The sequence below is a fragment of the Carassius carassius genome, chromosome 47 (assembly GCF_963082965.1).
Source record: "Carassius carassius chromosome 47, fCarCar2.1, whole genome shotgun sequence".
NCBI classification, from domain to species: Eukaryota; Metazoa; Chordata; class Actinopteri; order Cypriniformes; family Cyprinidae; genus Carassius; species Carassius carassius.
In genome coordinates this window covers 7,688,999-7,710,923 of record NC_081801.1, presented here as the reverse complement: position 1 = coordinate 7,710,923, position 21,925 = coordinate 7,688,999, and the positions used below count along the sequence as shown (strand labels likewise).

Sequence of the window (21,925 nt, the reverse complement as noted above, 5' to 3'; positions counted from 1 at the left end):
TTTATTTTAATACACACGAAGTTCTAGACAGTTGATGTCAAGTTGCTGTAAATCTCTGTTAATGGCTTACCAGGGTAAAAATGACCATCAAACAGCAAAGAAAAGTTAACTAAACATTAGGTTGACAGAGGTACTGTAAATGATTTTGGATTTGAAAAAACTTGGGACAATTACGTTTAGCACAGAGTACGTCCTTAAGATCGATATACATATACCCTTTAGGTTGTTTCACAAATAGTTTTTCAGTAATAGTATTGATTTAATTTTATTTGGACAATTTAACAATTCAAATGCTTAAAGTTCCATGACATCACCATTAGTTTTTTTGACATCACAGAAGAGGAAGTTACCATTTTACAAGAGGACAAAATCGCGAACAACTAAGGATATCTTGTTTTATCATTTTTTTTTTATTATTATTTAGTTTTCACACTTTAAAACAAACATATGCACCTGCGACATATGGAGACATCTGCCTTACCCAAATCACCACCCATCCCCCATCTTCTGCACAGAGGCCTTTGCCCACACAGTGATCTGTCATTGAGAAGCTTGCAGAAACGCCTGACGAGCCTGTGCTTTGTTCAACTTCATTTAACCTTCGCTTTAATACCTTGCTTTGAAAAAAAAAATGTTTTAATGGAAATTATTTTCAAAAGAACATTGAAGCCATAATGAAAAATGTCTTTTAACAGCTGAGGTCTCTCTTCTCAATGGGGGGGAAACAAAAGGATGGGACAGGCAACATCTGTGACTTACCACTGCACCCTGAACAGCCTCCAGACTGAAAGCAGGCGCCATCTGATGGGCTAGTGAAGAAAAACAATCATCTTGACAAATGTCACCTGGCAATAGGGGGTTATAATAATTTTGTAATAATTTAACTAGTTTTTGGTACTCAAATATTGGTACTTTTGGTACTCAAATATAAAATGGGTTTCATTTAATTTCTTAAGACATCCCAGTGTTAGCTAACTGTTGTTAAACCAAAACGAATAACAAATTAAATATTTTGTAAAGCCAAATATGCACACAAGAGTTAGGGTTCAGTGAAAGTTTTTTTTTTTACTGTTTATAAATATAATTTAAAAAGAACCTTAGTGTTGACCAAACTAAACTATTCACCAAAGTCACTAAACAAACTAAACCACCAAACAAAAATCACCAAAGAAATATCTCAAAACAGAAAAACTTAATAAATCTTAAGAGACCACAACAAATACACTGATCAAAAGAATCAGTCACTAGACAAACCAAAAACAACAAAAACTAAGATAATCTTAGAGCAAAGAAACATCACTAAACATGACAGACTATGAAACAAATCAACAAAGTCACTAAAAACAAAAACAGCCAAACAAAACACACATACACACACAAGATATCTTAGCTGTTGAGTCCTGTGCCATCATCAGGTGGGGACAACCTGGAAAATTGTCCCAGGCCCATGATGGGAGTCTCCCAGAGGTCCTTTATACTGTAGTCTACTTATTAGGTCTAGTGAAGGTTGACCCACCCATAAAAATTGTCGACAGCCCTGAATGAGACTTATCTGGGTGAATATTTTTTATAAATCCACCACATCAATTCTTAGCACCCTTTATGAGTACTTTCAAACTCAGGATACAACATATGATTTTTAATATAAATAAGTAATTCACTCATTCCTATAAATCCTTTCAAAGGTATCGCAGTCAAACAAACATGTATCTGCTTTCATGCCAAATGTGTTTTCAAGGTTTTGACTCTTAATACTCATACATTTAGAGACTTGTAGGTCCCCACTCCTTCCCCATTCCTTGTCTCAGTGGGCTCAGGTGGGCCTGCGGAGGACCACGCAGGCCCCAATTTTCCCCCTGACTGGTTTTAACATAACGGGTAATGTGAGAGGAGCAGGCACGGGCTCTTCCACACCATCTTCTCCCCCAGAGGGAGACTCTGAGCCGGGCTAGATCCCACATGCAACCCCTCCTGCCGTGGAAAACGTGGTCTTTAGTGCCACCATACCATTACTGCCTGCCATATCCCTCTATTATTTACTTCTCCTCCTTCTCTCTGTTTGCTCCCTGGAGCCTGCCAGCACCATATCTCGTTTGGCGAGGTAGAATAGAGGTCTTTATCTCAGGGCGGTGAGGACGTGAAGGCAAGGAGCTTGGGGACTGAAAAGGTGTCTGTATACACATACATATATGGACGGGCCATGCTTTGACCAAGAGATTAACAGGGCACACTTTGATATCTCAGAAAAAAATCTTTAGTTTTATAACCCAAATATATCTAATGTCTTGTTTCTGCGCGCGCGCACACACACACACACACACACACACACCAAAGTCCATTATCACACAAGCCTTTTTGTAATGGATTTCCTTGTTTTGCTTCATTGAGAGGGAAGAGGAGGTGGTGGAGGGGAGAGAAGCCTTCTGTTGTTGTTATAAATCACCTGCTCGTTCTCTCACACCTCTCTCCCTCCCGTTTCTCCGTCCCATGCTATCCCACAATGCCCCCCTCCACCCGGCACACAATCAGCCCCAAGCACAGGAACCCCCGAGAAACTGCAAATCCTCTCAGCATCCCTCCTCACTTCGGTTTGCTTACTCTATCGCGCTCTTCAGCCTAGATTTTATTATCTTTCTCGTCACCTTTACTTTTCTCTTCAGAGATTACGGTTATATTTGCACATTTTCTTTTTGATTTCAGACTCTTCGAAGGTCAAATGTTTAAGCATAATCATAAAAAGTTTTATTTGAGCAAACTTGAATATAGCAAAGGAACTTGAACAATTAAAAGTTGTTTTTGCTTTAAGCAAATGTGTCAATTAACTATTTACTATGTTGTTGTTTTTTTCAGATGGAAAATTACATTTAGCTTTGTTCTTGTGTATTTTTAGTTCAGTTCAAAATGCAAGTTCCAATTACACATTATAAACCTGTTTGGTGGAACTATTTTAAGGGTTTTCATTGTTTCTATTCTGTGCATACAGTATACGCAATAGTGATATAAAATGGTAAATACTGTAAAATACTTATATACTGTAAGATATACTTATTTCATTAAAATTACTTTATTTTTTTGTACAATAACTTGAAACTTGATGCAAACAATACATACTATTGATATCAAATGGTTTAAAAAGGTTTTAACTGGCTAGTTAACTTATTTAATATTATTATATTTATTTTGTAATATTGATGCAAATATTACATCAATACGCATTAAATGGTTACTTACATTTTACCTAGGAGAATATAACTTACGGACATGAAATATGCACTTTTTCAATGAAAATAAACTAAAATAAATTATTTCGAGTTTTCAAAATATTTGTAAATATTTGTTTTACATTAATATAAAATATAAACCTAGTTGAATAGTACCTTTTAGAAAGAAAAAATACCAGAAAATATTTTTTCCCCATAAAATGTTAAATTACAAGTTTCTTTTTCTTTTAATGGTTTCTTTTTCCAGAGGTTTTACAGTTTTAACCCATTCTCATTTTCCCACAGCAGCCCAAATTCTCCTCTCAAGTGTAGCCAGACCATCCAGAATCCTCTGTAACCTCCACCTGCTCAAACCTCCTGCGTTGTCACCTCTCCTATCACCTCTCGCAATCTGCCTCCCCTCTCCTCTCCAGCACACTTCCTCATGTGCCCAGCCTTTCCTCGCTGTAGCCTGGGGCTGGGAAATCCTATTAGCCTTTACCATGGGAGAGAGCAGGAGACACATCATTAATTACACACACAAACCCACTCCTGACAGTGCCAAGCTTAATCAGCCAGGACCATAAAACACACAGCAGCTAGTGCACCCACACCACAAACACACAGACGTACATACAGGTACACACACACTTGCAGAGCAATAACCTCGCACAATTGGTTTGCAAAAACCACGCACAGTTCAAAAGGTTTTTTTTTTTTTTTTTTTTTAGTCCATTTCCTTGAAAATCCATCAAAATATACCTTAACCAATTCTTTTTTTAGATTAGTAGTTACACACATATGGTCAACGAAAAAAAATTCAAAAGATGTGGAAATTGCCTAAAATTTGCTAAAATAGATAAAAGCTGGAAGAACAAGGCAAGGGTACGGCAGAGGAAACCAGCTGGGCGACTTTTGTTAGAAAACACAAAAGAGACGGCACATGCACTCTGACATACCTTGCTTAGCAAATGATTGGGAACGAAATATCATTCAAACCAGTTGTACAAAATCCCTCCGCCTCATCCATACGTGTATGTTTACACAGCTCAGAGCACAGTGCATTAATTTGATGCATTAATTTTGAAAAAACTGGTTGAAAAAAATGATGAGGATATGCAATTTACAAGAAAGGTATTTATTTACTATAGGAAAATCAAATTTTGAGAAAACTAGTCCAGAAAAATATTGCTCAAACACCTAAACAAGTAAAATAAAGTTTGAAGCACTCAAGACTGTGATCAAAAAATGTCTACTTTTCATTTAAGTGGAGAGGAAATCTGGAAGAACACACGTTTCTGGAGTTTTTTTTTTTTAAATCATATTTTCACCTAATATGAAAATGCAAGCAACTGACCTCAGATGTCCACAATGAGATAACGGCAAAGACGAACAATAATCTTAAATTAAAAAAGAAGAGAATGTGAAGAGTGATTTAACATCATTTAACATCCAGGTGCGCCCTCATGTGGTCACCCACATTAACCATAGAGCGTTAAAACTCGAAAACTGAAATGTGTAAGCGTTTCTTTCACAGCTTTAACAAAATATGAATTATGTAATAACACGTGGGCTAAAGATTTTTTGAAAAACCAAAACAACGAAATACTTCACTATGAGTAAAATGAGGTTTCAACAGAATGTTTTATATTACAGTACTTAAAGCTACAATTATTAAGGTTCATATATATATATATATATATATATATATATATATATATATATACACACACACACGTATACATATACATACACACATGTAAACTTTATATAAACCTGGACTTTCCTCAGGTATAAGCATATTTATGTTTGAATACATCTAATTAATGTACATGTCATTTGTACGTATGGGCATGCACAGCAATGCCTTAATTCCAAAAATGTTGAGAACATTTAAAAACCTGTCACAAAATCACCTGAAAAGTAGTTAAAAATGTGTAAGGGTCTCCTTAATATCTTACTGTGGGAGTCGATTTTTTTTTATTATTATTTTTTTTTAAATCAAAACATTTGTGAAAACAAAATCTAAAACGATTCTGGTGAAACTCAATCCACAACAGCATGCCTAAAAGAAGATCTTAGTCTGGGAAATTTGCAAGATTATAGCTACTTTTTTATAAGCAGTTTAAGCTGCATTCAATACGAATAAATTATAACAGTTAAAAAGTAAAGGACGATTCAAATCACAGTCATAATTGTGAGCACTCAGCACTGTAACTCAAGGCCTGTGCTTACAACATATTAACATCAAATACATCCCGTTTTAATTTTCTCTTTTAGTCACAAAACAAAACCAAAAACTAGATGTTGTATACAATGCCTGTTACCCAAGTATAAAAGACATTTGAATTCTCTCTAGTAAAGATTTTGGTATATAAGTGTGTACTAAGTAGTACTTACTAACTTACGTACTATGTGTTTTGAATGTAGACAATGTAGTGTCGTGGAGAATTAATGTAATCATTTTTTACTGCGTCTTTGTGCTTTAGTGGGTGTGGACTGGATCACTTTGGTTTTCCTCCGCAACACTCTCCTGTCAATCACCGGAGGGTCCTCCTCTTCTCCGGAATTGTGTTCAGCAGCTTCATCTTCCTCTGTGCTCCACTTCTCCTCTTCAGTGCTCGTGAAGTTTTCCTCTTCATCAAACACCTGTATAACAACAGCTTTGCTCAGTCTTCTGGATGTGTGCTTGGGTGTTGGCAGGACAGGTTTGATCCTGCCTCCTCGAAGAATTCGAACGCCTGGAGGAGAATCTTGAATTTCATCTGAGCTTTTCCCCTCATCATCATCATCTTCAGTGGTGGCAGTGTCCTCCTCTTTTTTCTGTTTATTTTTTTCATCCGTCTGAGGTAAATTATTTACATCTGGCTCCTCTTTTTCAGAGTGCTCCACTGCAGGTGGGCTTTCCTCGGTCTCAAGTGTCTCATCGGAGGCAGTCTCATCTTGTTGGTTCACAGCTGGCTCCTCTGTCTCTATAATGACGTCTTCTTCAACTGCTGCACTAGGAGACGTCTCCTCGTGTGGAGCTTCTAGCTCAGGAGCAGGTGGTCCCTCTACTGTATCACTGTCCTGCACAGAGGAAACACACTCAACCTGGTTGGCTGGAATGACTGGCGCCTCAGGAACAGCTTGTGAATGATCAGTGTCTTCAGTTTCCTCAACTGCTGAAGCTACATCCTCAACTGCAGGAGCTACTTCCTCTTCCTGGTCCTGCTGAACTTCCTCTTCCTCCTCAACTGGAGGAGACACTTCCTGTTTCTCCTCAGTAACAAGTTCTTGGTCAATTTGCTCCACTACTTCAGAAACTTCAGGGGTGCCAATGATGTCATCCTTAACGAGACAAAGCAAATACTCAAAAAAAAAAAAAAAAAACACTATTCAATTAATTTCTCCTAAAATGTTTCAAATATCCAGGAAGAGATTGGAAAATGTTGAGTAGGGTTTGAACTTGTATTGCTCATGTTAGTACCACAAGCTTACCATATTAAATCACACTGACTGCTATGAAGACTGGAGAAATTAATACAAATATAGAAATTTATTAAAGGATAAAAAAAATGAAATTACCCAAATGGTAGTGTATACAGATTGCTCAAACCATGTAACAGTAAAACCTTAAACCGAACTAAAAAGTTCACCTGTGCTTCTCTCTCTGCCTCTATCTCTTCAGCTGGGCCATTTTGGATGACAGGATCAGCCTCTAGAGGGAGCTCTTGCATGATCTGTGCATCCTCTGCTGTGACTGCTGACTTCTCATTCTCTTCTTTGTGACTGACACCAATTTCTTCATTGACTTCTGCCACCTTCACAGAGAATCAAAGAATTGGAAACCTGAGGTTTGGGTTCGTACATACTTGCATTTGTGAACTGACAAATGTGCAAATCTGGCATTCAGAACATAGTTTTATGAACCACAAAAATAATTTGCATTGGCAACTTATGTAAGCCAACTTGTTTTTTGCCTCATATTAAACCAAAGATGAAATATTTTACCACATAAGACTAGCTACAAAGGATGCTGCTGTGTCCCTCACCAGAATTTCTGTGTCTGCAGGGGCCTCATTAGTTGCAGCCTCCTCCACCTGGGCCGATGTTGCTGCTCCTTCTTGTTCTCCTCCAGTTTCTCCATCCACATGTTCTTTAGTCTCTGGCACAACAGCATCAGGTTCTATCTCTGCGTCTGGTTCGATGACTCTATAATCAAATTACAGGTTATAAATTACAAGGAAGATAATAAAGTAATTAAATCCTTCTAGATTTACATTCCATTTTTTGGTACAACTGTTTTCAACATTGTTAATAAGAAACTGAGCACTATATCAGCATATCAATGATTTACATTATGGAGTAATGGCTGCTAAAAAATGTAATTTATATATATATATATATATATATATATATATATACACACACACATATATACACACACACACATATACATACATATATATATATATATATATATATATATATGTGTGTAAACATTTTGCTGTTTTTATAATCAAAGCCTGTGTGCATGAGAATTCTGTGTGCATGAGAAAAAAAAATTGTGGAAACCAGTTTACAGACCACAAACTTTGAATAGTAGTGTATTATGACCCAAATTATATATTTATTAATCTAGGTTTAATGTCAATATTTTTTACAAGTACTAATACATTAGCATAATTGGAGCATTATTAAAAAACATTTATAATAAATAAAATAAGTTCTTTAAGTGTTTATATGTGGTTTCTAAGGTGTTCTGGTCCCTACATATGGTTTGTTTTGTTTTTTTAACACATTTAAGATGCTTTAAAAAGTTTACATATTAAATCCTGACAAGAATAAAATGTTACATATCAACAGTTTACTAGCAGGCCCATGACAGATGGTCATTTTAAGAGCCAATCTGTTGTATTATGATATTAATTACTGTAATTTTAAGTAAAACCTCTAAAAGCAATCAGTCAATGAGATCTTGTATGTGAGGGGTTTTTAGAGACCTGCTGATTTTTTCAGGTCGGTTCTCCACTGTGCTCTCTTCTGGTTCTTCCCGCTGCCTTTTCTTTTGTCTGCATTCAGTACTGCGCGTGCGTGTGGATATGGGCAACTCACTCATTTCTTGAGTAACAGGATGAAAGAAAAAGAAAAGGGATGAAAGAAAAAGAAAAGGCTTTCACACCAACTTAAACTGTCTGAATTGCCAAGAAAGGGTGTTTTTAGATTGATTAAAAAATCCAAACCTTCTGCTACTTTGAGATGTTTGTTGACTACCACCACATCCTCCTGTTCAACCAAAATGAAAACAATTCACACTACTCAGTCAAGGGTTAACAGATTCTTTAAATGCAAATACCTCACATTCAAAATAAAAGCACAACAATTAAGCAATCATGTGTATGTTGAGTCTGAATGACTAAAGGAAGCCCTATATAATAGGTTCATATCCACCAGAAACCATTAAATCGTGTTTCTTAGTTACTGAAGCTAAACACAAACCATTAAAGCTGAAGTAGGTAACTTTTGTAAAAATGTATTTGTGAAACCTGTCATTATGTCCTGACAGTAGAATATGAGACAGATAATCTGTGAAAAAAATCAAGCTCCTCTGGCTCCTCCCAGTGGTCCTATTGCCATTTGCAGAAATTCACTGCTCCCGGTAAGAAACAACCAATCAGAGCTGCGGTCCGTAACTTTTTTTGTATTCAAGATTTACAAAATGTATATAATAAGCGAGTACACCATGAATCCATTTTCCAAACCGTGTTTTTAGCCTGTCCTGAATCACTAGGGTACATCTATAATAAGTGTTTATATTCGGACTATTTTAGATTGCTTCGGGGGTACCACGGCGGACTAACCCGGTACCTTTGTGATTCTTCATAGACATAAACAGAGAGAAGTAGCTCCGGCTACAATGTTCTTCCGCAAGACGCAAGCAGTTCTGTTTATTAACCGCTAGAGCGTCAAAAAAAGTTACTGACTGCAGCTTTAATTGAGTAATTGACAGACTCAACAAAACATTGTTAAATAATATCTTAATGTAAAAGAAACCCTATCATATTGCTTTAAAAAAGACTGATTGGAAAGATTGATTGGAAAATTGCTTAGTTGTGATTTAGTCAGATAGCAATTGTCTTTTATTAAGGAGATGAATTACAAAAAAAAACATGCTTTTAAAGAGATAAATTTAGAGAGGTGCAGTAACTGTCCACATGCTAGAATGCTTTTCTGAGAATATACTCCAAAAAGACAGGATCACATTTACCGTGATGTCCAGGTAGCTCTCCTCGGTCATCTCAACCTCATTAACCGCAACCTTTCCGTTTTTGCTTACTTCTGCTGCCCATGAGCTGTGATTGCCTGTATGGAAATGGACACAACAAAACTATAATCTAATATATAACTCTAATAAATATGTGAAACTGAGCTGATAGTGTGATGTCACTTGCAATGAACAATGAGATATACTGGTAAAAGCTGCCATTTTAAGAAACAACACAACAACTGTTAAATTTTAATAATTGCGTGTCAGGAAGAGCCAATGCAAAAGCTCACATTGAAGTGTCATGGAGCCAAGTTTGTTTGCCACTTTCACTTTCTGGTAGACACCTCCAACTCCTTCCACCTCCCACAACAGGTCCACATCGGCCGGGTATGTGCTCAGGTACTTTCTGCATACTGAAGCATATTTTTTTTAAATGACACTTTATATACATTTAGTAAAACATATTAAAGAAATTAGCTTTTTATATTTACTTACAATCTTATTGCATAATATATAGTAAAAGTAAACAAGTAAATATTGAAATATATACTGTATGTGATATATACACATAAGTTTAAATTACAATATTGGGGTAGGTACGATAAAAAAAAATGGGTTTGAAAGAAGTCTCTTATGTTCACCAAGGCTGCATTTATTTGATAAAAAAAAATAAAAAAAGGGTTATATTGTGAAATATTAGAACTTAGAACTTGTTTTAATAAAATGTTATTTATTCCTGTGATGGCAAAGTTGAATTATCAGCAGCCATTACCCCGGTCTTCAATGTCACATGATCCTTCAGAAATCATTCTAATACATTTGCATCTCAATAAATTAGAATTTCATGGACAAGTTCATTTATTTCAGTAATTCAACTCAAATTGTGAAACTCGGGTATTAAATAAATTCAATGCACACACACTGAAGTAGTTTAAGTCTTTGGTTCTTTTAACTGTGATGATTTTGGCTCACATTTAACAAAAACCCACCAATTCACCATCTCAACAAATTAGAATATGGTGACATGCCAATCAGCTAATCAACTCAAAACACCTGCAAAGGTTTCCTTAGCCTTCAAAATGGTCTCAGTTTGGTTCACTAGGCTACACAATCATGGGAAAGACTGCTGATCTGACAGTTGTTCAGAAGACAATCATTGAAACGTTTCACAAGGAGGTTAAGCCACAAACATTCATTGCCAAAGAAGCAGGCTGTTCACAGAGTGCTGTATCCAAGCATGTTAACAGAAAGTTGAGTGGAAGGAAAAAGAATGCACAACCAACCAAGAGAACTGCAGATTTATGAGGATTGTCAAGCAAAATCGATTCAAGAATTTGAGTGAACTTCACAAGAAATGGACTGGTCAAGGCATATAGACGTTTCAAGGAATTTAGCTACAGTTTTCGTATTCCTCTTGTTAAGCCACTCCTGAACAACAGACAACATTAGAGGCGTCTTACCTGGGATAGGGAGAAGAAGAGCTGGACTGTTGCCATTGGTCCAAAGTCCTCTTTTTCAGATGAGAGCAAGTTTTTGTATTTTATTTAGAAACCAAGGTCCTAGAGTCTGGAGGACGGGTGGAGAAGCTCATAGCCCAAGTTGCTTGAAGTCCAGTGTTAAGTTTCCAGAATCTGTGATGATTTGGGGTGCAATCTCATCTGCTGGTGTTGGTCCATTGTGTTCTTTGAAAACCAAAGTCCATTCACCCGTTTACTGAGAAGTTTTGGGGCACTTCATGCTTCCTTCCTTTGACCAGCTTTTTGAAGATGCTGATTTCATTTTCCAGAAGGATTTGGCACCTGCACACAGCCAGAAGCACCAAAAGTTGGTTAAATTACCATGGTGTTGGTGTGCTTAACTGGCCAGCAAACTCACCAGACCTGAACCCCATAGATTCTCTGTATTTTCTAGAGGAAAATGGGAAACAAGAGACCAAAAATTGCAGATGAGCTGAAGGCCACTGTCAAAGGAACCTGGGCTTCCAGACCACCACAGCAGTGCCACCAACTGATCACCTCCATGCCATGCCAAATGGAGGCAGTAATCAGGGAGCCCCTACCAAGTATTGAGTACATGTACAGTAAATGAACATACTTTCTAGAAGGCCAACAATTCACTAAAAAAAATTTTTTTTTGTTTATTGGTCTTATGAAGTATTCTAATTTGAAGAGATTGTAAATTGGTGGGTCTTTGTTAAATGTGAGGCAAAAACATCAAAATTAAAAGAACCAAAGACTTAAACTACTTCAGTCTGTGTGCATTGAATTTATTTAATACACAAGTTTCACAATTTGAGTTGAATTACTGAAATGAAATTTTTCATGACATTCAAATTTATTGATTTGCACCTGTATATATGTATACAGTGCCCTCCATAAGTTTTGGAACAGTAAAGACAAAACTGTCCTGTTTGCTGTTGAGTCAAGAAATCTGTAAATATGATTAAAAGATAAATAGGAGACAAAACTATGATGTCACATTTTATTATTGGGTGATTCAACACAAAGATGTTTTACCAGCTAAGATCATCAGCACTTTTAGAGTTTCATCTTCCTATCTGATGTTAGCATAAGTATTTGAACAGTTGCCTTACAGGTCTTTTTAAGTGTTCAGCTTTGTCCTGTTGCATTTATTCTTCAGATATTAAAAGTAGGGAATGTGTTTTAACAGTTATAGTAATTACTTTTGCATTCTAAGTCTTGCATTCGACAATGACAAACACAAACCAGGATGAAGATGAGGAAGCCGACTCTTAAAGAAAAGCAAGTAATTTGGATGCTAAAAGAAAAGAGGAAGTCAATTAGAACTATAAGAAAAACAATGGAGAAATCAAGAGTTTGGAAACTACCGGTGACATCAGCAACCAACGACGACCTGATCGGCTGAGAAATCAGTAGTTGATGACAGACAAAACATAAAAGCTTCGAAAATGAACCCTAAAATACATGGCTGTATAATTACCAACAACTTCCAGAAAGCTGGGGTGATGCTCTGTCAATCTACAGTCCACAGGAGAATTTGACACAGAATTACAGAAGCTACACTGCAAGATGCAAACCTCAGATCAGCACCCAAGATAGAAAGGAAAGACTCTTCACAAATGTGACCCAGTAAAGTTTTGGAACGGAGTTGATGGACCGATGAGACAAAGATTAACCTTTATCTAAGTGATTGGAAAGCAAAACTGTGGAGAGAAAAGGGAACTGCAAATGATCCTAAGCATACAACCTCATCTGTAAAGCTTGGTGAAGGTGGTGTCATAGCATGGGCATGCATGGCTGTCTCTAGAACAGGACCTCTTTGTTTTAATGATGACTTAATGTATGATGGCAGTAACAGAATTAATTTGGAAGGGTACAAAATCATCTTGGCTACCAATATTCAAGAAAATGCCACCAAACTCATTAGAAAGCACTTTATATTGGATCAGGAAAATGACCCAAAACACCCTGCCAGTTCAGTCAAGTACTTTATCAGGACAAATAAATGTAAAGTCTTCGATTTCCCAAATCAATCTCAAGATTTAAATCAGATTGAACATTAATTTCACCAGCTGAAGAGGAGACTAAAGACAGAAACGCCCCCTAAACAAGCAACAGTTGGAATTGGCTGCATTAAAGGCTGGAGAAAAGCATTTCAAAGCATAAGACCAAGAGTCTGGTGATGTCTATGGGTTGCAGACTCACTGCTCTGATTGCATGCAAGGAATATGCAACTTAATATTAGCTTTTGATATTTTATATCTGCCTTAAATTCAACCATTCCAATACTTATGCTCACATCAAATAGTGAAATGAACTCTAAAAGTGCTGTCCTTTTTATTTGATAAAACATGTGTCGAAAGACCTAATAATAAAATGTGACATTCTGTAGTTGTCGCATATTCATCTTTTAATCTTATTAAAAAATGTCTTGACTCCACATCAGAGAAAGCTATTTTGTCTTTACTGTTCCAATACTTATGGAGGGCACTGTACATATTTAAATACAGCTTTGAGCAAATGTCTCAAAACAGCTCCACTATAAAATAACATTTCAACAGTCATTTGTTTACTAAAGTTCAACACTTTCACCTCATTCAAATGTTTTTTTTTTCCTTTTTTTTTTCGTAAGGCTACAAACTAGTAAAGGGGCATTTAAAATTTTAAAGAAGTGAAGCAGATTTCTTACCCCTTTGCATTGCTGGTGTTAAAGGGTATTTCACGCCCAGTTCATCATCTGTAAAGGAGTCTACAAAGTCCTCCAATATCTGCAAGCCATGACCGTTACCACGGTGATCCTTCCGCACAAATATAGAGTCCATGACAGGAAGCAGGTAGCACTGGCTCACAAAGCTATTACACAAGCTACCTGTAAGAGAGAACGAACACAGCAGATGGACGAGACGTCTTTTAATTATGATATAAAATGTCTAAAAGCTATAATTATGACATACCCCAAATCGAAAGTCATAATATAAAAAAAAAAGAAATTATGGCATACCAAGCCATAGTTTTGAGAACAAAAGAAAAAATGAAAGTCATAATTATGCTTATTTTAATGAGGTGCCATTTCTGTATTCTAACTTTTGTAACTGTAATAATGAACATGGTCCTCTCTTTTTCACCCTCTCTTAGAGTCTCTCTGCGTGTGTGTGAGTGAGTGTGTGTGTGTGTGTCTGTGTGTTAGACAGCCGCTCCTGTCAATTTCGTGAGATTCAATCCCCATCTCTTTACACTATACCTTTTTGTTAAAACATGTGAACTATCCATACAACGTCACCATTTGTAGTTTTTCCGGGTTATTGTCGGTGATACGTGAATGATAAATGTCTCACTTTCTATCCGCTCTCACGCTGAAAACGCATCTGCAGCCAACGTGCTCAGATACCCCCTGACGGTCTCTATGTCTCTCTTTCTCTGTGTGTGTGTAAGAGAGAACGAACACAGCAGATTGACGAGACGTCTTTTAATTATGATATAAAATGTCTAAAAGCTATAATTATGACATACCCCAAATCGAAAGTCATAATATAAAAAAAAAAGAAATTATGGCATACCAAGCCATAGTTTTGAGAACAAAAGAAAAAATGAAAGTAATAATTATGCTTATTTTAATGAGGTGCCATTTCTGTATTCTAACTTTTGTAACTGTAATAATGACTTTTTGTTTAAAAAAACAAACAAAAAAAACACTTGATATAACTTGCAGTACTGTCTGTTCATCCAGAATACTGAATGATCCATTTGCACATATTTTTCAATGCACTTTTTTAATGTCCATTGCACTAGTGTAAATGATGTTCATAGTTTCTGCTTGTAGTGTACATACACTTATTACATAATCTATCTGTATAGTATGTTCATAGTACACCTATCTGTATATCATGCTGATACTTAAAAATCTGTAAATTATGTCCATAGTACTGCCTTATCTGTATATTTATTTATTGTACATTTGTAACACTTTATATCCTGTACTTACTGTTTATTGCACTTCTGGTTAGATGACTGCATTTCGTTGCCTTGTACCTTACATGTGCAATTACAATAAAGTTGAATTAATCTACTCTAATCGACTACCTCTCTAATGATAGACTAAAATGTCATAACCATGTCACAACTAATCATAACATGTTTTTTTTCTTATGTATGCTTCCATAGGGCATAACTTTCTAGGTCTATCAAATCTTTCACAGGAAAATAATAATAATAATGTTATTTATTTAATTCACAGTTGAAGAATCTACAACCTCTCTGTACAAGCCAAGATTTTATTACTAGGCCACACCACAGAAGCTTGTGAGCTTGCCTTCTTATAAACTAGGCAAAGCCTAGTCATATATCTCACTCATCCTTTAATGAAGACACTGTACATTGTTTTATGATGTAAACTTATTCACACAATGGGCAGAATGAGCAATGTATCTACAGCACAGCCAGACTCTCCAGGGAGAAGGACCGACCTTTAGATTTGACGGAGTAGAACCCCACCGCCTCTCCATTCTTCCAGAGGATTTTCGCAAAGACGTCTTCTCCGTGGCACAGGAATGGTACCTCGTTAGAACCCATTTCCATCGTCCGATAAATGATACGGTTCAGCACGTATAAGACAGTCCTCTCCCCCACAGACCTCACCTGCACAAATACAATTATTCACAAAAGAGAATAAATTGCATTTTATAAAGTGTATCTGACATTTCACCGGGAGATTGAGACATTTTAATTAAAAATGACAAAATAAACAAACATACAAACAAAAATGAATGGATGAATTGACAATAAGATCAGTAACATAGATTTAGGAAATAAATAAGTTGAATTCTCATTTCATGCTGACTTTAAACAACAGGCGTACAACATCATGTAACAGTCAAGTTATAAAGATGATATTCCTGCAGAGGAGATCCAGACTGCCACACAGGATATTACAACACATGGAGTGTGTTATGCTACACATTACAGTGGAATGAACAAGTGCCAGCATAAAGAAAAAGGGAGCATTATGTATTTTTGAGTGAGAAAGAAAAAGACTGCCTGTGTACATTTTAAAATATTTCTGGACTGCGTTCTGCATAAAAGCCTATGTATGCAAAGAGTAGAGTGTGACAAAAACACCTCTCACTGATCAGCCACAAAAAGAAACATCCTCAAAATTTTTTTTAGATTTCTGCTTTTATTTACATGGAAAAGAAGCGACATTCTAAAAAGACACTGTTCATAGTACAAAAATTTGTCTGAATGATTTCATTAAAATATTTCATGCCCAATATTTCAACAAAAAAAAAAAAAGAAAGAAAGAAAGAAAGAAAGAAATAATACCTTCACAAGGCCTTCTCTTGCAGGATTTGACGTTCTGAGAATATCTTCCACTGTGTACCACTGGCCAGCTAAGAACAATGCCACAGCTAAAAAAAAATGATAAGAGAAGGGAGGCGAAGAGGAATAAATGTAAATAATACACTAAAGAAATTCAAATATAACTTTCCTGTAAGACAATCCATGATGTTATTGTCATAAAATCCATTCATGATGTTATCATGATAGGTACAAGGGGCAGGAAAGTGGACTACCTGTGAACTGGTCCTCAGGAGCAAACAGAGCCAGGACTTTGTGTTTTAGATTTGCTCCATAAAGAGGAACAAACCCAACACTGGCAGGGCTGATCTGGATCTAAAAGAGCCAGAATATGATTCTTAAAGAAATATTGCAGCCTATAATTTAATCAATGGTGAGGCACAATGAAAGTGAACAGGGTCCATCTTTAAAGGGTTTAAAGACGAAATGTTTATATATATATATATATATATATATATATATATATATATACATACATACATACATAATATATAATATATAATATATATATATATATAAAAATATATATAAATATAAAAAGCACTTTTTTTTTAAACCTAGATTCTTTACTGTATTATTTGAGCTGTTTTTTATTATGGTCATATTAGGAGTTGTATTACAAATGCAAAATTGTAAAATTGGATACAATATAAATTTGCACAGAAAAGTTTCCTTTTTGGTATCATCTGATATTCTCCACATGATCGGAGCTCTTTTGTGTGTGTTTTACCTTTCTCATGCTGGGCAGGGTAAAGTATTGTGTGTTATCTGGGTTGCTGTAGAGCAGTTTGTTCATGTAGCTCTGGGCTGGACCTTCCAAGTCCTCCAGTCTGCAAGACACCAACACATCTACAGGGAAATCCATCCCTGCAGGGGTCAGAGGTCACAAAAACGGAAACTTCAGTGCTCCGTTGAATAAATTCAACAGTTTGTTTGTTTTCTAATCAATTACTCAATTAAATTTTATCAGAAAATTCATTCATGACCTAAAACATTTTCTACCTGCAAGCAATTTTAAATACTGATGAGTGAGAAAAAGCAAAAAGCAGATTCCTTGCAAATGTTTGTTTTTGTTTTATAACAGCAAACTTGCTGTTGCTTCTTAATGTCATCTTTGCCTGACCAAATATCTTTTAACAGCATCAGCATCTAAACTTGCATGCTACAATTTCATATGAAACTGGTCTACTCACCACTGAGCTTCCAGAATGTTCAGCAGTTTTTGTTTGTTTTTTTGATCACTGTATAAAACCCCTACTCTCAAATATTTTTATATTTGGGTTCTTCAAAACCTTCTTTGGGTCAGTCAGCATCATTGTACCATGGGATTGTACAGATACTTCAGAATATAGTCAGTTAAAATAAAAAAAATGTTGGCAATACAACCACAGAGGATTCAGTAGAAAGCTAAATTCTAGCCATTAGATAGGAATAAAAGGAGGTTTAGGCCATCCTTAAAAATATTTTGGTTTGCAGTAACAGTAAAAAAAAAACTTTTTTTAAAGGGTCGGTAGGTCGGTCTATATTTTTTTTTCAAGTTTCAATGTAAAAAAAAAAAAAAAAGTACAATTTTGGTGATGGTGATTACATAGGTATGAATTTAAACAAATTAGCATATCGTGACGTCACTGACTGGGTCTTCAACCCGTGCCTTCGGGCGCATCATTGCAAACCTCATTTTGATGCAGGCTATATAGACTACAAACAAATTGAAATCTTTGTCAAAAACATGTTTATTGCATGAATTTCAGATGAGAAGAAAAAAAATTAGGTACTGTTATACTGTTTTACTTGCATCCACCGCTAGGTGTCAATGCAACCTACAAATGAGAGACCGTTTACTTACGAAAAAAATCCTGTTTGATTTGAGTGACAAGTGTTCATTGAATCGATTGTAAAAATCGATTTTGCATGTCTAGATGCATTTTATACAGCAAATAACACCAACATTCTCGAAAAACAATAAGCAGAGTGGACTGCCATAATGCAAAACATTTACTGCAGTCTTCAACGTGGCTGTGTTTACGATTAGAAAGGTCAAAAAAAAAAAGAAAAGAAAAAATTCGCATACGTAGGCGATTCTAGCCCGATTCTGTATCTGTATGCATGAGACTGTCTGAATACCGGCAGAATTCACATTTCTGTTGTAAAAAGAGAAATACTGTGCAGAAGTATTATTTGCTGTTATGCGTGTGTGTCCGAAGCTGCGGTTGCTGTGTGACGCGTGTTCCAAAAAAAAAAATAAAAAAGAAAACTGGACGCGCTCTGAGAGAAGGCCGTTAAAATAAATGTCCTATTTTCATTTTCGAAACTTGTGTTGGTTTGGTCCAATCGATTCGTGCAATAGATTTTCGAAGTTTTAGACTAGACGGGAGAAGGGATGGGAAAAGATCTGGGCACAGTTTTTCCAGAACTTCGTGCCAAGTTAAAGCGGTGTCGAGCTGTTTTAATGAATTTTTTAGATGTATTATGGTGCCTGAACCCGTATGACATTGAACAGTGACCACGAACATTTTGTTTACTGTAGCCGCAGCCATCATTACCAAGTGCGAACCGTTGACCCTGACAGTGAATGAGACGACAGGCACAGGCCATAGTGTGACATCCGTGTAAACATAGATGACGTCACAGGGTTTTTTTTTTTTTAAGAAAGAACGTAGTCTTCGTTTGTATGTAGGCCTAGGCAATTTATATATTTACAGTACTTACTAAAATATAATTAATATTATTTTATTGCTTTTGTATTAGTTGAGGAGTACAAAAAAATTATTAGTCGGTTTTAACGCAAATGTACAACCGGCAAGTCGGTCGGACTAAAAAAAATAAAAACAAATCGAGTTGGTCCTAAATTGACAGGGTCGGTCGGGTTACGGCAAACAAGGATGGCCTTATTATGACACAGTGAAGTATTGATCAATAGAAGCCAGACAGGTTGATTGGGAACTGCATGTTGCATCGAATATTGTGTCTGTCTGTCAAACATTCTGCAGACAACATTGAGCTTTGTTTAGTGTAATCTTAAAAATATTGGACTTTTCTTAATTGAGACTTAGATTAAATATTAAAATGAAATCTTAATCTCACAGAATCAGTTTGGGTAAAGAATAATTCAATAGTCATAAGGGATGTTTACACTTTTGTATGTGTGCATGACATAAGATCTCTATTATCTTCATTAAATCTCAACATTTCAACTAATGAGAAAATGGTTCTCAAGCTAAGTATATATATATATATATATATATATATATATATATATATATATATATATATATATATATAAAATCAGCAGGGGTTTTATTAGCACATTACAGCCACTGCACATGGAAGTTAAGTCAGGTTGGTCTAAGGCTCAGATAAAAACGTTACAGTCAGATATATAGCCTTCATCTTCCATTAGACCCAGTATCTCTTATATATTAGCAAGCAGCTATGACAGTACAAAGGTCTAGTCATCTAGCCTGAATAGAGAATGGCTGGCTGTAACACTTAAAAGCGGACAGCCCGTCTGAGCCGGTTCTCTCGTTCTCTCAGATTCACACTTTGTCAGATAGAATTAGCAGTCAGGCACAAAAAAAAAAAAATTCTGGAGGCAGTGACATTAATGTTAACTCAGCACAATTAAGGTGAAAGGCTATCAAGACAAACGTGTAACTAAATGCAAGCTTCCAACTTGTTGGGCGATTTAATTAACAACTGACAGTGAACGATGACAACTCAAACTAGAGTGAAAGATAACAATGCACAAGAGAAACACATCACTGGCGGTGGAGAGACGCTGTGCTCATAAAAACGAGTAGGGTGTGCGTGAGATTGTAAAGTTTCTAAGGGGAGGGCGAGTTGTTTGAATTCTGGTGCTCGATTGAACTGGTTTGGTCAAAACGGACATGACCAGAAAGCAAACTACACAATAACTTGGAGATGAAAGTTAAGACATTTGTCTGACTCTGAGGGTTAAAATGCAAAAGAAAAATATATATTTATAAAATCTCTAAAATCTCTATAGGCCTAAATATAAACAGATTTTATAGAGACTAATTTAATTAATTTAAATCACATGTAGATAACACTATACAAACAATTATTGGTTAACAAATCAAAGTACATTAAATTGTGGTCTCTTCGGTGCTACAGCCTAGAATTAAAAAAAAAAAAAAAAAAAAAAAGTGTTCTCCGTCCATGAAAAGGGGATATGCTGTAAGACACGAATACCACCTCACAACAAACTCCAGTTATGTGAAGTCACGAATCGGTTCTTTCGAACAGTTTATTTTGAAGAACAGGTTCAAAGACCGATTCATCAAATCACTTAAGTACAGGGTTCAAATTTTGCCCAGTATGTTAACGTTAACATTTTGTATTAAAGTAAATAACATGTCGTCCGACCAAATTTGGTTCGCTTATCAGTTCTCGTGTTAGATCGGTTCAACAATTCAAATTGATTTGAAGATCCGCTCTGGCCGATTTCTGAACAAAACAGACTTCAACCGAATCATCGAAAAGATCCATCTTAAGTGATTAACTTACCTCACGAATTGGACATCGCTAGCTGCCAGTTTACGAACTCCGCTGACTAAATTAACTTTATTCAAAATAAGAAACAATTTGCCTTGGAAATTATAAAAATTATTAAATGAATCATATTTGTTCTGTCTGTCGATCACATTCACAAAAACTGGAGTGAAAACTTTTCCTCATGCTCCTCTATGATCAACAAAAAAGTCGTCAAATAAAGCATTAATAAAACTACTTCTTCAAGATATTTTATCACTGTAACATTAAACAATAAGGCGAAGACTCCAATAATCCAAACTATGAAACAAATACAAAAGTAGAACAAGTCTAAATAATAATGAATAAATGATGAATTCAGACTTGTCAATCACATCAGTTATTAAAAATGCACGCAGATCCAGGAATCAGAAAGTAAACACGTTAAGTGCGTAGGCTACGCTCATATTTTACCCTCACCTGCCGCATGCACATCTCAATCGTTCTTTGATTTTAGCAAAATGTCCAGAAATGTAATGTAACATAACAGCACAACGTCTAAGATACGGCCATCCCTGATATATTATGAAATATATCAGCTTAAATTATCGATTATTAAATTACTAAAGTATATCTAAATAAAATGCATCCCCCAGTACTGGGCCGTGCCAGCTCAATTCAGTTCGCTTTGGCAACACGCGAGAAACTACCAATCATGCACGCGACTGGAGGAAATTTGTCGACTCACCTTAGCCCTGCTTACGATGTGGTTTTATGTGTTTTATATTTTCCTTTGAGCGGGTTATTTACCAGTAGCCGATTTAATCACGTATCCTCCGCTTGTTAATAGCGTCAGCTCTTGCGCGCGCACCCGTGGAGCTGCTTTGTACGGAATGTGAGAGGTCTCAAATATCCCCAAGGTAAAGGATTTGAGCAGATTACAATATTTCTCGTATGTTTAAGTGACTTGAGAAGCAAACTATGTCAAATAAAAAATAACACTGGAATAAGAATAAAACAGAAGTTAAATAGTTAAAATATAAAAAAACTAATACAAATTCCTAAAATTCAAATGAAAACGGAAAATATAATGCTATAAATGCTGTATAGTAGAATGTCAATAACTTAAAAATTATAGATATAAGAAA

At 35.9% G+C, this 21,925-nt stretch overlaps 1 protein-coding gene across 2 annotated transcripts; it reads right to left on the bottom strand.

The window, feature by feature from the left end:
• Positions 1-5,441: 5,441 nt before the first annotated feature.
• LOC132130767 (soluble lamin-associated protein of 75 kDa-like) lies at positions 5,442-21,645 on the bottom strand. 2 transcript variants are annotated; one of them, XM_059542563.1, is made up of 13 exons: positions 21,526-21,645; positions 17,017-17,153; positions 16,502-16,601; positions 16,251-16,336; positions 15,395-15,566; positions 13,621-13,800; positions 9,741-9,863; positions 9,451-9,545; positions 8,431-8,468; positions 8,186-8,305; positions 7,235-7,394; positions 6,839-7,003; positions 5,442-6,530 (listed from the first exon to the last, which is right to left on the bottom strand). In XM_059542563.1, the coding sequence occupies exons 2-13, from the start codon at positions 17,149-17,151 to the stop codon at positions 5,661-5,663; spliced, it is 2,244 nt and encodes a 747-aa protein (XP_059398546.1). In that variant the 5' UTR covers positions 17,152-17,153; positions 21,526-21,645; the 3' UTR covers positions 5,442-5,660. The 2 variants fall into 2 exon arrangements, with proteins under 2 accessions (XP_059398546.1, XP_059398548.1); XM_059542565.1 differs by having other exon boundaries at positions 21,588-21,639.
• Between the last annotated feature and the right edge of the window lie 280 nt (positions 21,646-21,925).